The sequence below is a fragment of the Myotis yumanensis genome, unplaced genomic scaffold (assembly GCF_028538775.1).
Source record: "Myotis yumanensis isolate MYYU_CA2020_CCGP unplaced genomic scaffold, mMyoYum1.0.hap1 SCAF_17, whole genome shotgun sequence".
NCBI classification, from domain to species: domain Eukaryota; kingdom Metazoa; phylum Chordata; class Mammalia; order Chiroptera; family Vespertilionidae; genus Myotis; species Myotis yumanensis.
Genome location: NW_027223768.1, coordinates 23,030,578 through 23,046,684, shown reverse-complemented (window position 1 = coordinate 23,046,684; position 16,107 = coordinate 23,030,578). Strand labels below are relative to the sequence as shown.

Sequence of the window (16,107 nt, the reverse complement as noted above, 5' to 3'; positions counted from 1 at the left end):
CCCCGTGGCTGCCCCTGTCCTCACCAGGGAGGTCCGCAGGAGGAGGCTCAGACAGGCAGAGGCTCAGCAGAGCCTAGTCCTCTGTCTACCCCATTCTTTCCCACCCAAATGTAACCTGGAGAAACGGGCCTTGCGCTGATAGGGAAGAAGGTGCCAAGTAGATTCCTAGATGACAGGTGACAGATCTGTGAGTGGCATAACTCTGAAGCCTTCTTGGGACATCCTTAGATAAGCTCTGGACAGTCTAGGATTTTTTTCTTCCTCCCTCCTCCCCTCCCTCCCTCCTCCCTCCCTCCCTCCCTCCCTCCCTCCCTCCCTCCCTCTCTCCCTCCCTCCCTCCCTTCCTTCCTTCCTTCCTTCCTTCCTTCCTTCCTTCCTTCCTTGCTTCTTTCTTTTTTCCTTTCTTTTTCTTATTATTTGTGCCTAACCCTGCTTTGAGGCCCAAGAAAACAAAAAGTGCTGCTAGTATAAAGGCACCATCTGTGCCTGTGAACCCTGGCAGGGCCCAGGCACAGTTTTGGAACCAGAAGGGTTGACTAGAGTGATGTGCAAGTGAGTCTCCAGGCCTGCTGCCCTGCGCAGCCTCTTTTGGCAGGAGAGGCCTCCCTTTGCACAGCTTCCCGAGCAGGCAGCTCCTCCAACACACTGCTGAGAGCAGCTCTGCTCCCTGGGGCTCCTGCTCCGACAGCAGAGATAATGAGGTTACCAGCCCGGAGAGCCGCCCCTGCAGCTGCGGGCCTCTGGCTGCCAGCCTGCGCACTCGGAGCCTTCCGGTGACAGCTGCGGTTCCCTGGCTGTCGGGGGGCATTTGTCACAAGACCCGGTGGGCAGGCAGGAGGGCCCCAGGCAGCTGGCCAGATGCTGCCAAGATCGGCCTTGCCCCAGGTTTCTAAGCCATTTCCCAGCTTTGCTATTTCCTTTCTGTCCCTCAAACTGGAGCGGTTGATTTTTCCCCCCCATCAGCTGCCCTGCTTCGGTTCCTGACACACAAAGCTGTTTTTCCCACTGATTAGAAAAACAGGGCTTTTGGGGCACCTGGAGGCATCCATGCAGTTACAAACTGAGAAGGGGAAGAGTGGCAGTCACCTTCACAGATGGCAGCCAATGTTAGTGGGGGAGGCAGTTCCTAGTCATGGTACACCCTGGAGAGGGCAGGCACTGCCCAGCCCTTGGAGGGAAGGTGGCCTTTCTCCCATGACAGGGGGCAAGCAGGTGTGGTCCTGAGGGATGGTGAGCCTGCCCCAGTCTAACTGCCCACCTCCTATGGCCACATCATACTGGTCCACTGCAGGGGTGCCAACCCCGGCAGACAGGCAGGCTCAGACTCTTCCATCTGAGGAAGCCTTTCCAGTCTACTCTGACCTTGGCTTCTGCCAAGGGCACACAGCCCTGGAGCCAAACCCATCCCATCATGGACTATCACCCACAACCCCAGCTCTCACAATTCTGGGAAGTGTCCTGAAAGGGTTGGGCAGCTAGAACACGGCTAGGTAAAGGCAATTCCACCTGAGAATAGACGGCTTTGGCCACTTTCCTGAACGCCTGCACATCGGGGCTCGTTTGCTCAGGGGGTAGGGCACAGGGATCAAGTGGCTGAGTGCTTTTCCTCCGTGGGCCTCAGTTTCCCCATCTGTAAACAGCAGGCATATAATAGGGGAGAGGACTCACGACCCTGTGAGTCTGGGTCTTTGGCTAGGAAGTCTAGTGCACCCCAAAGTGGGGTGGGGAGACTCCCTGTGGGGTTCACACCACAGATGTTTGGCTCTCAAGGAGCAGCAAACCCTACAAAGACAAGGGGAATTCCATGTGAGTATTCTGGCCCTTTCCTTGGCCCCTCCAACCACCAGGGTCCTAAGCTGCTTCCCAAGGACAAAGGGCAGCATGTGGCCCCCTCCCCTCTGGTTTTTCCATCTACGCCAGTTTCATGTTGAAGGCACAGGCAGGTCGAGATCTCGAGTCCTCTCCTAGCCAGGACAGAGTGGCCTCTTTCTGCAGCCATCATAATCCTGGATTAAAACAATAAGCTCCAACAAGTCTGGGTTTAACCCTGTCATCCCAGGAACACGATTTAGGGAAATAATTTGGCAAGTAATGCCAACTGCCATTTCCCAGTTTATAGGATGAGGCGGGTAGAGAGAAAATATATAGTGTACAGAACATACATAAACTTTCTGCCCAGCATTTGTTCCGTTTTTGTATATTATCTAGCCCTTTGATGACCAAGGAGAGAGCGCTCCTGCTGTCACACTGTGTGTAGTTTCCTGAGTGAGGGGAAGAGGTAAGGAAGGCCTGGTGCTCTGGACTGTGTGCTTCACGAGGCAGGGGCCTTATCTTGGTGCCTTCTTCTCTGGGCTGCAGGATGCTGACAGGCCAGAGCCAAGAGCGGTGGTTCTGGGCAGCCTGCCTAGGCTCCTGTTCTGGACTGCCACTTCCTAGCTGTGTCACCCTGATAGGTTGCTTAGGGGTTAAGTCTCAGTTTCCCCATCTGCTAACCAAGGACTCAGTTGTTAAGTGAGACCTGAGTCTCTTTCAAGGGGTTAGCACAGGGCTGTTCACATTTACGATGATTATTGCTGTTATTAGTAGCATCGTTATTTGTTAAATTACTCTCACCCCCTCACTGAGTAAAGAATGCAATCCCTCAACAGGAGCTGAAACCGCCTACCAAAGAGATGGCCCAGTGGTAGTCTGAAAGGGAAGTCGTGTTTGGAAGTGACACACCATCTCGAAGCTAGAGAGGGCGAGGTGGTGCTTGGTCTTTAGACTTTCAAAAACCTTTGACAGGGCTTCACACAAATCATCTTCCACAGAGGACGCTGTTGGGTAGCAGAGGGAACCAGCTGTCTAGACCATAAACAGGAGCTTCTCTCAGCAGAGAAGGAAGAGAGGGCATCCTTAAACAGGACTGCTTTGAACATACTTCATTTAACACCTCTCAAAGGATCTGGGTGGAGCCGCACATAGCTTTCCTAAGACATCAAAGTGTCTCCATCCTTGCCTTCTTGAAGAAGGCTAACAAGTTCCCCACTGGGCTGGCCGTCTGGTGTGTGGGGACAGGTGTCCAAGACACCCCAGGTGGGGGGACAATGGCCTGCTCAGCTCTGGTGGCCAGGAATTCCTCTTCCTGAATTTCAGCCTGACTCCCCAAAGATGACTTATTAAATTGGCTTTCTTGAGCCCCTCTATTCATAAAAGTTGGGACCTGAAAGAGATTTTAGTGTGAGGTGTGTGTGAGTGTGATAATGACATCGCATGGAAGTCCCAGGTGGCACTAGCTGTGTGGTAGGACTTCAAGTGTTAGTTAGCATCCTTCCCTCTCCATCTAGGATTTAGAACACTAGATGCATCAGGAGCACGGTATTTGAAAAGACTGATGAATGGTTAAATTACTTTTTCTTTCTAGTTTTGGTCTTGGTGGTTTGGGGAGTGGTAAGAGGGCTTCCCTCTAGCTTTCCTTTGAGTCTATATCTGAATCAGCAGGCAGGACTGGGAATAGCAAGGATAAGCAGGGTGGGCAGGGCTCGGTCATTCTTCCTTACATTCTTGCCTCGGGTGTCCTCAGGTACCTACAGTCCCGAGAATCCTGGGAAGTGCAGGAGTGTCTCTCCCCCTATGCTCACCCCAAGGACTCATCATGACCTCCTGATCCTAGGGGCCCAGAAGATCCAGAACCTGACTCCTGAGCAAAAATGACTCCAAACACTGGGCTACATGACACATGTACCAGGCCAGGGTTGAGGCCAATCTCTGAGCAGACAGCAGTGGGCAGCAGCTCAGACTCACAGATGCGCCCCGCACCCCCACTGTGAGTGTACTCTGACCATCCTTCCCAGTCAGGACACTGCCCACGCCCCTAATCACCTGGTGTGCCCACTTTCCCCAAGACACTGGCCGAGTGGCTAGAGCAAACTCTGTGGGATAGCAGGGTGGGACTGGAGGAGGAGAGATCCTTACATGATCCCAGCACACCACCTCGATTGGGAAAGGAATCGGTGCAGTAAGTGCTTTGCATTTGTACACTTTCCCTAAGGGTTTTTACAACCGTTATTTCCTTTTAGACTCACACAGTCCTATGAAATCAACCACACACGTACGAGTTGTCCCACTTTAAAGATGAAGAAACAGAGGCCAGGCAGGGGAACCGAATCCCACAAAGCAAGAGCACGTCGTTTGCAATGCTCTGCACAGTGCCTCATGCCCACTGAGTGGTTTTGCTGAAGTAGCAGGCAGGCCCAGCCTGGGACATGGGGTGACTGGCACCTTCTACTCTGTCTCAGAGTTGACAATCCATAGTGGCCCACTGTCCCCTGATCTGCCCTTGTGCTTTCTCAAGGTCTCCTACTCTCCCGTTGATCGGTAAATGGAGGGACAATGGTGAAGAGGGAGAGAGAGAAAGGGTGCGCTCTGAGCTCTTACCTGTTCTGGTCTGAGTCCTGCAGGGAGATGCCTGAGTCCCAGTCCATGTCCCCAGATGGTTGCTCTAGGACCCAGAACAGAAGCAGAGATCAGGGCAGAGCCAGCAACGGGGCTCTCCACTGCCACTTGAGGAATGTCAAGGAGAAACGTGTCTCCAGAAGCCATTTGCTTCCCAGATAAACCCACTCCTCTCCTCTGCCTGTGTCTCCGCCTGAGAGGTGGAGGCATGGCCTGTCACGGTGGCTGTGGGAGGCCCTGCCGTGGGCTAAGGGGCCCACACGGGTCCTCTCGGGAGTGGGTGAGGAGTGAGCTCTTGGAATGGGAAAGAAAGAAGGGACAGAGGTGTCTTCTCAGGCTTGAACACTTGCACAGCCCAGTGGTGCTACTGCCTGAGTTCAGTCCACCTGACGAGATGCTCAGCCACTTTGTGGTGAGGGCACGTCATTGGAGGGCGATGCAAAGAGCCTCTAGAAAAGGCTACTTGCCACAGGAAAGAAGCTATGATAGCCGCCATCCCCAAGCACAGAGGGTGGCCTCCCATTGGCCTGGGGAGTCATGGGGGTACTCAGCAGATGGGGCTGGTTGTGGGGTGGTAAACACTCTATGTCAAGGCCAAGAACAAGAGGACATCCTGATGATTTTGGTGACAGGCAGCTCTCCTCCCTGTCCTGCCCCAGCCCCTGTGCAGTACCCGCTTCTGCTTTTCCTTCTGGACTCCCTTCTGCTGTCCCTACCACCCAGACCTGCAGAGTGAGCCTCACCTGATACAGCTCTGTCCCAGGATAGAGTCCGGGCTGGGATTCCCACCTTGGGGGGGCCCTGCCCCCCAACAATGAGCATCTCCTGCAGAAGAAGGCGGTTCCTCTCCACCTGTTCAGACAGGGGCAAGGCGCTGCGCCCCGTGCCCAGAGCCCCCAGGTCTCCGGCTCTCCAGAGGCCCCCCAGCAGGGCCGGCCTGGGGACAAAGTCCTCCTCGGAGGTTAGAGACAAGCTATCCAGGTCTTCGCCTGCAACTAGAGCATCCTGCAGAGGGCATGACCTTCCTTTCCTCAGGTTGGGCACGTGGGTAATTTTGTTACAAGGTCTAGGGCCCCTAGATTGTCCTGAAGTAACTCTGTGGAGGGGGCTGTCTTGCGAAGAGCTGGACCCTGGCAGCAGACTCCTCTCATGGTCAGGCAGTATCCTTACTGCTTCTGGAGCCCACAGGCTCCTCCCACTGCAGCACTCTAGCCCAGGGGCGGGCGGCCTGGGAGGTCTGGGGCCCCCATTCATGGCAGGCTCCTTCTCATTGACACTGTTGTCCTGCGGTCCCTCGTTCGGGTTCTGAGCATGGAGAACCACAACTGTATCCAGCAAGGGAGACCCTGATGATGGAGTTCTGGCTCCACCCACTTTGACTCGTCGGCATTTGGGTTTCTTGGGGGACGGTCTTTCATGGGTCGTGAGGCAGGGGCTTGCCCCCTGTTTGCCTGCTGTCATACTTTCCTTCAAGGCTCTGACCTTGGACTCCAGCACAGAGGGTCCTTGGGACTGTATCCCCCATGCCCTGGGAGGGTGGGGGACCATCTGGCTGGGTGTTCTGTCTTCCTGAGGGCAGAACCAGGGTCTTGGGAGGTGTCCATTATTGGGCTGTGGCTCAGTGCCACTTCTCACCATAGCTGAGGTCACTTCCATGGAGTTGGCTATTCTGCTCCCTATGTTGGACTCTCTGGAAAATAAAATAGACAGAGCTCCTTAGACCCAGCGCCTGGCTAGCTCCAGCAACTTCCTGGGTCCCCAAAGCGCCTTCATATTGAGCCCTATCCAGACAAGAGTAATCTGGGGCAGAGCAGGGAATAAATACCCTGTAGATAATGTGAAAGCACTTTGAAAATCAAAAATCACTGAATGATACAAAAAGGTATTATTAAATTTAGGTTTTCTAACTCCGTTTTACAGAGGGGGCACAAACATCAAACAACTAATCCTAAGCCAGATGTGGACCAGAGTGAAAAGCCAGGTCAGATCTCCCAATGCCTGGCCTCTTGTTTTCCTGGCAGGTGATCTCAGTGAAGATGTGATATCACACAGGACCTCAGGGTCTGACTGTTGGGTGGAAGGTGTCCCATGCGCCCTCCCTGCCCCCACACACACTCCCACCCTCCAAACCACAGGATTACAGCATGGTGCTGTGCTCAAAGGGTGGCCATGATCAGTCACTAGCTCCTACCAGCATCTGCTCCAGGCAGGCCTGCAAGTGCTTTCAAACACACTCTCTCAAATAATCCTCACATCCTTCAGCCACACAGCATTATTATCCTCATTTTCAGACTGTGAACCTGAGGTACGGCAAGATTATGTCACAGAGGTGCTAAAGGGAAGCCGGTTTGGAATGCAAAGCTTTTTGTTTCAAAGCCATGGCTCTTCCAAAGCACTCAGAGGTCACTTAACCTCACTCCCCTTATTCTGTAATGAGAATAATCCAGACTAGAGGGCTTCGGTGACTTGCCAGGATGACACAGCTCCTTGGTGGCATAGTTTGCTGTCAGTCTCTTTGTAGGGAATGCAAGTGAGCAGGGGATTTTATTCACCAAGCCGTTCTGTGCACACATACAGGCCACAAGGTCTTAATATTCACCCTGCTCTCTGAGAAAATGTTCCCTCGATATCATACATCTAGATATGTCCCACTTGAAATAAACTGCATGTACAAAAATCCATATTTACATATATTACAAATTAGGAGTTAATTATTTACTTCATATGTTGACTAAAGAGTCACCATAGAATTACCTTAATTGGCAAGTCCCTCTACTTGTTTATTACAATTTAATTTATACATGTCTCAGGCATGTACATATTTCATAAAGCAAAGTACACACGGTGCAAACTGTCACATCAGCTTTCAGCCAGTGTAGTTTAAGGACCATCTTTAGAAGGCCGAGATCATCTACAGCTAAACTAGGATTTACCAACCTTCTCCTTGCAGCCTAGTCACGGGTTTCTCCCTTCTAAGGTTCAATCCAGAGAACAGGGGATTAGAATATAATGGGAGTGGTTTTGGTTAAATAAAAAGAAACTTTCTGACGGGGAAACTCTAGACCTGTATTCCAGAGCTAATCCATCTAGAGAGACTTTCCAATGGGGCACTGCAGGCGGCCTAGGGAGACAGAAGGTGCTGCTCGGAGTGATTCTGTGGCCCAAGTGCTGCATTAGCTCAAACTCAGAAAGGCTAAAATGAAGATGGACATGGAGGGCAGGCCTCCCCCAACCCTTACAGCTCCGCGACTCCACCGCCCCGCCATCCCGCCACCCCGCAGCGGGCCGGCTCCTTGCCTCCTCCGTACTCACAGAAGGCCCCCACTGGCAGGTCTGGCCTCTGGCTCCTCCATCCCCTCCATCCTTGGACCAGCGAGCCCTCCGCTGATCCCCTCTCTTTCCCAGGCCGCCGGGCCAGGCTCCGCTCCCTGCTCCGCAGTCAGCCCTGGGCCCGGGTGGGGTCCAGCCGCGGCCTCCCTCCGGGTCGCAGGAGGGAAGCAGGTCCGGCAGGGATGGCTGTGGCATCGGCTGCTAGTTCGTGGCTGTGCCACGAAGGGGAAAAAGCCAAGCCCGGCGCCTTCCAGGGCCGGGACTGGGAGAGCGGAGCGGAGCGCAGACTGGAGGGGAGCGGAAGGGGCTGGAGCAGCGGGGCCTGCCCCGCCCGGCCTCGCCCCCTCGGCACCGGCTGCAGCAGCCCGAGCCCCAGGGAGCGAGCGCCTCGCAGACGTCAGCGGGGCGGGAGGGCAGGCGAGGCCCGGGCTGAGTTCGGGAACACGCCTGAGCCCTGTGGGGACACAGGGACGCGGGGTGCTTAGCCCGACTGACCCCTCGTGGCCCGTGGCGGACCCTGGGTCGGCTGTGGCAGCGCAGCTGTGGGATGAGGCTCAACGGGAGCAAAAGCTAAGAAAACAGCACGTCTTCCCGAACTTCGTGGGAATGCGTGTAACTCTACACCCCAGGCTGGGAGTGAGGCTCCGCTAGCTATCCGGGTGGAAGCTACGGAATGCCCTTTGTTTAGACAGCCTGTCCAGAGGAGTTCGGAGCCCTCTTCCGCAGGATGTCCCTGCCGTCCCCATCAGCCTGGGGCACCATTTGCTTCGAGGTCAAGGTCATTAGTTTCTGTTTTGCAGAGGCGGGAGGGTAACCAGAGTAGAGGTGGGTTCCCCCATCCTGTCTTGCCAAAGGGAGAGCCTGGAGCCTGCCTTGCCAGCCCCCTGGGGTCGGCGCCTGGGTAGGTTTCCCCTGAAGACACCTTGTCACTTTTTCCAGACCTGGAAGTAGCAGTAAAGGGCTTCACCTGCATCTGTGGCCCAAGCCAACCGGAGCTTTCTCTCTTGCTACCGGGAGAGAGGTGCGGAGCCTTGCCTATTTCCAAACCCATTTTTTCACCAACGATGGGAAACAAGAGAGTCAGAACCAGTGAGAGTCTGGGAATCTCTACAAAGGGAAAGTGCCATTCATCTTCCTTGCAGCCAGCAAGCTCTCTCTGAAGCATGTGAAGCTCTTCTATTTGCACATGTGTTCTACAGTCACCATCTAGATGACAGGCATAGCAACAACAAGGACCACACAGTGAGGGTGCGGTGGTGGCGGAGAGAGGCCAAGGTCATTTCCAGAGGAGGCCTCTTTAATGAGGAATTCCCCTGTAGAAGGTGGGGCAGGTGGGCAGAGCCAAAGCACCCAGTCCTGAGAGCAGCTGTCTGGGGAGCTGTGGTAAAATAGCCTTGAGCTAATTTAGGAACCCGGGGCAACCCCTCCTTGTTACAGAACAGGCCCAAGGCCCCACAGCTCTCCTGACAGGTGGTTTCCAGCGTCCGGGCCCAGTGCTCTAGCAGTTAGCTCCCTTCCCTCTGCATTTTCCTAGAGCCAGTGGTTTCTCCAACAGGGCACACTGTTCTTTAGTACTGATCACCTCATGACAGAGTACCATCGATGATGGCATACTGTGCACCTGCATTGGGCTAAGCACAATGCATTCCTTAGCTCATATGGCAACCTTAAAAGATGGGTACTGTGTATTATCTCCTTTCTGCAGATGGGGAAACTGAGTTACTAGCTCTGTGACCTTAGGTGATCTGTGCCAGGTCACAGAGCTAGTAAGTGGCAAGCCTTCTGGAGTACGAGGCCCTCACATCAAACACACTGTATGAGCTGCCAGTATTCTGCACATTCAGCATGGAAAGCTTTAGTTTAAAAAAAATTTCGGAGGTGCTATAATAGTCAAAATACGCAGCCCAGCCATAATGGTCTGGCCTTTTCTTTCTGGGTCCTTTCTGCCTTCCTTAATCCTGCCATTCAAGGTGAAATCATTCCTCTCCTCCAAATGCCATGCCAAACCTAACAACAACAATGCCATTATTATCATCAGGACCTCCTACGAACTCAGGTACTCCTATAGGATCTTTACAACAACCCTGCAAAGTGGGCATAGGGTCCCCCCACCTTAGTAATAAAGAAAACAGGGTACAGAGAGATTAAGGGGCTTGCTCAGGGCCACACAGCAAGCAGAAAAGAAGCTGACCTAATCCTGTCCAGCTCCAAGATCTTCTTCCTTGCTTCCCTTTTCAGAGACATCTCAGGACTCAAACTCTTAGAGGTAACTTCTCCATGACGCCTGTCCCCACCCCTCCCCCAGAAGTTAATGATCTCTAAGGCAAGTTTCTGAAAGTTCCAGCAGAGGCTTAATGTTTAAAAGAAACCTGCCCCCCAACCTTTTGAGATGCAAATAAACACCTACAGTTTACTTATTAAATGTATTTTACACTTAAGATAGGGGAACAGAGAGTCACATCTATACAGAGGCTTTAAAAGATCACGTATTTAAAAGCACCCATAAGCAAATCCTCCGAATGTGATCAAATTACCAAGACACGTGAATCTGAGGTACTTCTCATTCATTTGGATTCTGTTTGGTTCAGTAAATATCTGTTGAGCTCCTACTATGTGCCGGGCACTGGGGAGACAAAATGTAATACCATTAAGCCTGTCCTTGAGATGTTTCTGGTCAAGTGGGGCATGGAAGGGGCAGGCCGTAAACTTTCTGTATAAGCGCTCCCATTGAGGGTAGCATAGGGTAGTGGAGCTGGTCGCTTCACAGGAACGCACTGAGGTGTGTGTGGGGTGGGAGGGGATACCACAGAGAGCTAGGTCTTGCAGAATCAGCAGGAATTAGCCAGACAGAGGGTGGGTGGAAGGCATTTCAAGTGGAGAGATTAGCATAAACACAGGCATTGAGGTGTGAAACTGCCTGGTTTCAGTATTACTAAGCATAAAAGTGAAACTGGGAAAGGCCACGGGAGACCTGAAGCTGCAGCGTAGGGTGGTGTGGCCTGGGTTAGGGCCTCTGGGGCTAGGTGAGGAATTTACACTCCTGTGAAGTGGAAATCTCTCAAAGGTGGTCTACCTTGGGCCTACCCCCTTCAGCATAGCATGTTTCTGGGCTGGGGAACTACCTTATATCCTTATGCATCAGGCTCTTGCATTTCATTACCATCTTTTGGAGAGAAATCTAGGAAGAACACAAATACATGGTAAGTAGCAATCACATAGCCCTCTTCCTCCGTTTGAACAACTAGGGAAGCCCACCTTCCACTCAGCCTGGATAAAACATCAAGCCTCACTCTTCCTCATGCTCTCAACACTCAGCCTGAATGAAGAGCCATGTGGATTGTGGAAACTGGGTTCCACTTAGGATGAAGGCATAGGTGAGAAACAGTCCTTCAAGGTCACACTGTTAGAGTCAGGTGTGTGGGGGGGAGTGGGATGGGAGAGACATCTCTGCCATCCCCCTGCTGTACTACCTGATGGAGCCTGTCCAACTGGAAACCTGAATTTTCTGGTGGCTCCTGTCTTGGTCATGGGGCATGTGGTTTGAGGAGCGCCCAATGGGGACACTGCTCTCTGTCCTGGGTCTGTACTCAGTATAGACCCAAGAGAGTGTTGGGGCTGTCTCCCATGCACCTGCCTACCCCCCTGCTTAGAGCCCTCCACGACTTCCCAAGGCCTGATTTGACCTGTGCCTGTGTAGAGAGTCTCCTGGGACACTGGCCTCACCCAAGGCGATTGTGATTCCTTAGGTTGGAGGAAGGCCCAGGAGTCTGCTTTCTAATGTATTGCCCAGGTGAGGCTGAGGCCCAGTCAGTTTTGAGAAGCACAAGTCCTGGGGTTAAAACACAAACTCCTTTACACAGTGCATGGTCCCTCCTGCCTCAGCTCTCAACACCCCAGCAGCCTAACCTGTGTGCCCTCCACATGGAATTCCCTCAGTTCCCTCGACTGCCACACGGATTCATGGCTCCTTGCCTTTATCCAGGCTTTCCTTCAGCCTGAAACACCCTGCTTCACTCCACACACACATACCAATTTCTCCTCCTCAGGGAAGCCTTCCCCAATACCTTCCACAGTCCTCCTGACCTGGGTTAGAGTACCCTGGGCTCGCTCCTGCCAGCCCTCAGTTGTCAATATCTAATACTTCACAGAGAGCTTCCTGTTCCTTATCTTTGTCCCTGGTCCCTAACATGTGCCCGACCACGTGGAAGGTATTGATTAAATGCCAGATGGTTACATGGAAGTGAGAAAAAAAATCCCTGTCAGGTTAGAATGCCTAAGAGGAGAAGAAGGGGGCATTGCTTGCTAAGAGGATCTAGGCCATTTCCAAAGGATTTGGCTCATTCACTCACTATGACTGGTCCTGCACAAGGGCCTGTGAGAAGTCAGTCACTGTCAGGGCCTGGACAGCACTCAGGCTTCCTGACTGACTCCTATTTACACCTGGTGCCCAGGCCTCTTTGCCCCTGACACTCTTCCTTCTTCCCAAAACTGATCACAGATAGCAGTGTGGACTGTCACTTCAATTTTGAATGAGACTGGAAATTTGGAGATAAAATAGCTTTCAGAAGAAGAAATGGATGGGGGCATGGAGAGGATAAGATAATGAGAGAGAAGCATGCAAAACAGGCTGGGAGAGGACACCTGAGATAATACAGTCAGGTAACATGACAACGGGCACATCCAGAGAGCAGTCACCTTAGTTCCTTGTTATGCCTCTCTGCACACTCCAACACACATGTATAAACACACGTATGCCATGCTCTCTTATGCCACACCAACCTGAATTGACTAAGTCCCAAGGAAAACAGAAATGGGGTTCTTACCTGGTCAGAGTCGGCCTGCACTGCTCCCCCAGGCTGGCAGGCAGAGAGCCCACTAGGATGGGACAGGGACCTTCCCTGGAGATATGGCCTCCAGACTTCAATGATGCCCACTTACCCCGTATCCACCCTGACTTTCCTAGACATTTGGTCCCAAACTGCAGCTTTTCAGTTCATAATCCTAACCATAGGGAAATGACTGATATTAGGGAAATATTTTAATACTGTCCCTCCTACTCCACCATGCCTGCCATGTGGGAGGCTGTCATCAACAGGACATCTGACTTTGACCTGTCTATAATCACTGTATCTTGGCCAAGTCAATTTTCTCATCCACAAAATGAGAACTGATTCAGGGAGAAAGATATTGAAGGGTGACTGAACCCTAAAGTCATGTTTGTGACAATTTTTGATCTCGAGAAAAAACAGAAAGTGCTTGATACTATATTAATGATTTGCTTAAGACATATGAGAAACTATGAAGAAATATATTACTATAGTCCTCATACCAATTGTTCCATTAAAAATGACTTCGCCCAGCCGGTGTGGCTCAGTGGTTGAGCATTGACCCATGAACAAGAGATCACGATTTGATTCCCTATCAGAGCACATGCCCTGGTTGTGGGCTCTGTCCCCAGTAGGGGGCATACAGGAGGCAGCAGATTGATGTTTATCACCTATGTTTTATTTCTCTATCCCTCTCCTTTTCTCTCTAAAAAATCAATAAAAACATATTTTTTTAAAAATTACAACGATTTCAATGGAAGCTAAAAAGGTATTTAACAAAATTCAACAATGCACACAGAAGTAGAGGCTGATGAAACCTCAGGGTGGTCCTACCAAAATTAGGGACTGAATAAGAATGCTTTGCATAACCACATTCATTTAACAATGGCCTGTAAGTTCTGTAATGTATAACTATTTAAAATGAGTATAATTATAATATATAGTTATTTTAAAGGAATATAAAGTCATTGTAGATCATATGATTGTTTACTATGAAAAACCCAAGCATTTAATTTGGTTGAGTTCTGGGTATAAGCTTGATTAAGTGAGAGACTGGTAATGAGGACAGTGGAAATGCATTTTACTTGTTGAAGAAACTCTCTAAGGAGGTTTTCACTCAGGATGGATGTGCTGGGATCCTGGGTTGTGAACATGCCTTCCCATAGCTCTCCTCTCCTACATCCGCAGGGACAGGAGTTAAATACTGCCATCTGCCTCACACTGTCCTTCTTTTTGTGAAAGGCAGATACCAGCATGTGCGTTAGAGCAGCAGCTCCTATTCTTTAATGCCCCCAACAGCCCTGCAAGTCAGATTGTGCAGAGGAAGGAGTTAAGTAAGACTCAGGGAGGCCTAGGAATCTGCCCACAGTTACAAGGCTGGTGAGTGACCCAGCCCCCAGCCCTGCTCCAGGCCAAGCAACCACATTTCTGGCTGAGTTATAGCAGGGACTAACCTTCCAGAGAAAGTCCCACACATGGCCTCACCAGACCACGGATCTCAGATGGGTGCCCTCTAGGAATGCTTCCCTCCCAAGTCAGAGCCTCTCCAACCCCACTAACGCCCAAAGGGAAACAAGGCTTGCACCTGGGGGGTGAGGGGAGGGGCGCGGGGAGGGTGAATGGGCCACCTCAGGCATGGAGGACAGTTGCTCACTGTCACACACACACACACACACACACACACACACACACACACACACACTTCTGGTGGCAGGCAGGGAGGGAGGGAGGAAGTTCTGACGGTGTGAGTGGAGGTCTAACCTGGCCAAGTGGAATGGCTCAGTGTTGGATGGGGGAGGGTCTCCCCAGAGCCTCAGAAGCTGCTTTGAGCAGAGGGGAAAGGCAGTACATCTTGGCCACCTGCAAGGTAATGCTATTGCATTGGAAAGCCCAAGCTCTTCATTTTCTATCTTTTTTGTGTCCTTTCTCTGGACAGAGTAGCTGAGACTACTCTGGAAAGGGAGTCCAGTGTCAGTTTATCTCGCTGCCTTTGAACACACAGCCTCAAGCAAGTGGGGAAGTCAGCGTGGAGCCCTGCAGACTCCTGGCTTCTGGCTGGGGATGAGCTTGACAAGCTCTGAAGAGCAGTTGCATCCTCTTTCTCCTGGAGACATCGTCCCAGGCCACAGAGGGGACAGACACCTGAGAGCCCTCGCCAGCAGTCTCCAGCTAGCTTACACCACAAGGTGTGGGCTTGCAGGGACACCAAGAAGGCCAGTCTTCAGGGTCTAGGGGAGTCTGCTTTTGCCTATGTGGAAGCTGCCCTCAGGCTTTCCTGCTGCAGACTAGCTCCTCAGATCGACTACTCTCTGGGCCTTTCGGAGCTAAGCCCTCTCTAAACACCATGCTGTGCAATGCCTTGTCCTGTGGGGGTCCCAGTCTCCCTGCTCCCTCCTGCCCCCACCACCTGGGAGGCTTTGCTGAGGACACAAATGAACCTCAGAAGCAGCCTCTCTGAGCAGAATTCCTTCCACTTCTGCAGTGCATGGAACGTTTTTTCCTGGATTAAGTTAAGGTACATGGTGGGCGAGGTATGCAGGGAAAGATCCAAATTCGAAAAGTCCAGGATTAGACTCTGGCAGCTGGGATTCAGCTCTGGGTAGGCTCCATCTACTTGTAGGACCAAGTGCTGGCCAGTTCCTCACCTGGAAATGCTGGACTGGAAAACAGATCCCAAACTAAATTCCTCAGAACCTCAGGGTCCATGATGTATTAATAGGTCTCCTATGAAAAGAGAATTCAGGTCCAGTAAGTTTGGGCAGATAATGTATGTCATCTCGTCCTCCTGGCAGATCTTTAGGCTCAAGGACATTTCAAAGGCTCATGGAAGTCCTGAAGTGAAAACAAGATAAAACCAACCCAGTTTACTTTTGTTTAACCCTGCCTTTCTCAGAGGAAACTGGCCGCAGAAGCCGTTTCCCTTTGGAATACACTTTAGGATAACCTGGTCCTAATAACCTCTCAGGTTTATTCCTGCTTGGATAGCCTAGGTTTCTCAACCCAGCAGAGAGGAGCAGGCAGCTGCTGTACCCCAAATTCCAAGATCCCACGAAAGGTCCAGGCTATACGCAGAAAAGGCTCCCTCGGGACAAGTGGCAGCCAATCTCAGCTTTATTTTATTTTAGGAAATCTAGTGCTATGAGACCAAAAAAGGGGAAGACTTATAAAAATATCAGTTCCCACTCTGATTCCTTGTCAATTGGATTAAGCCAATTCACCTTAAGAACTAGCAGCCTCGTTTGCCCATCTGTAAAAAGGGAAAACTAAAAGGACTTGGTTGGCATTCACTCAACATTAGCCCTTAGAATAGAAGTTTCCCAACTTGTGGTCCCCAGACACATAATGAGGAGGGGAGCATAAACTATTTCAAATATTTAAAGAAGGCTAATGGAAATTATACATTTACCAGGAGAAATGTCTTTGCTTTTGACTGGTATTATTATCAACTCAGTTTGACATCAGTTGCCATGGGGACAAGGATTATTATGCAATAAATATGGTTGGTTTGTTAGACAAT

The 16,107-nt window shown here is 51.4% G+C and overlaps 1 protein-coding gene across 3 annotated transcripts in view; it reads right to left on the bottom strand.

Annotated features, from left to right (window-relative positions):
• KIAA1614 (KIAA1614 ortholog) overlaps positions 1 to 15,407 on the bottom strand; it is a 37,010-nt gene extending 21,603 nt beyond the window's left edge. For 2 of the 3 annotated variants that reach the window (XM_070396891.1, XM_070396889.1), the window contains exons 1-3: positions 7,747 to 8,027; positions 5,178 to 6,124; positions 4,417 to 4,480 (exon numbers count right to left, since the gene is read on the bottom strand). In XM_070396891.1, the coding sequence (XP_070252992.1) occupies positions 4,417 to 4,480; positions 5,178 to 6,124; positions 7,747 to 7,796 (1,061 nt within the window). In that variant the 5' untranslated portion in view covers positions 7,797 to 8,027. Of the gene's footprint in view, positions 1 to 4,416; positions 4,481 to 5,177; positions 6,125 to 7,746; positions 8,028 to 10,298; positions 10,388 to 10,886; positions 10,943 to 15,235 lie in introns of those variants that run through there. The other variant, XM_070396890.1, reaches the window with a different exon arrangement.
• Positions 15,408 to 16,107: the final 700 nt, after the last annotated feature.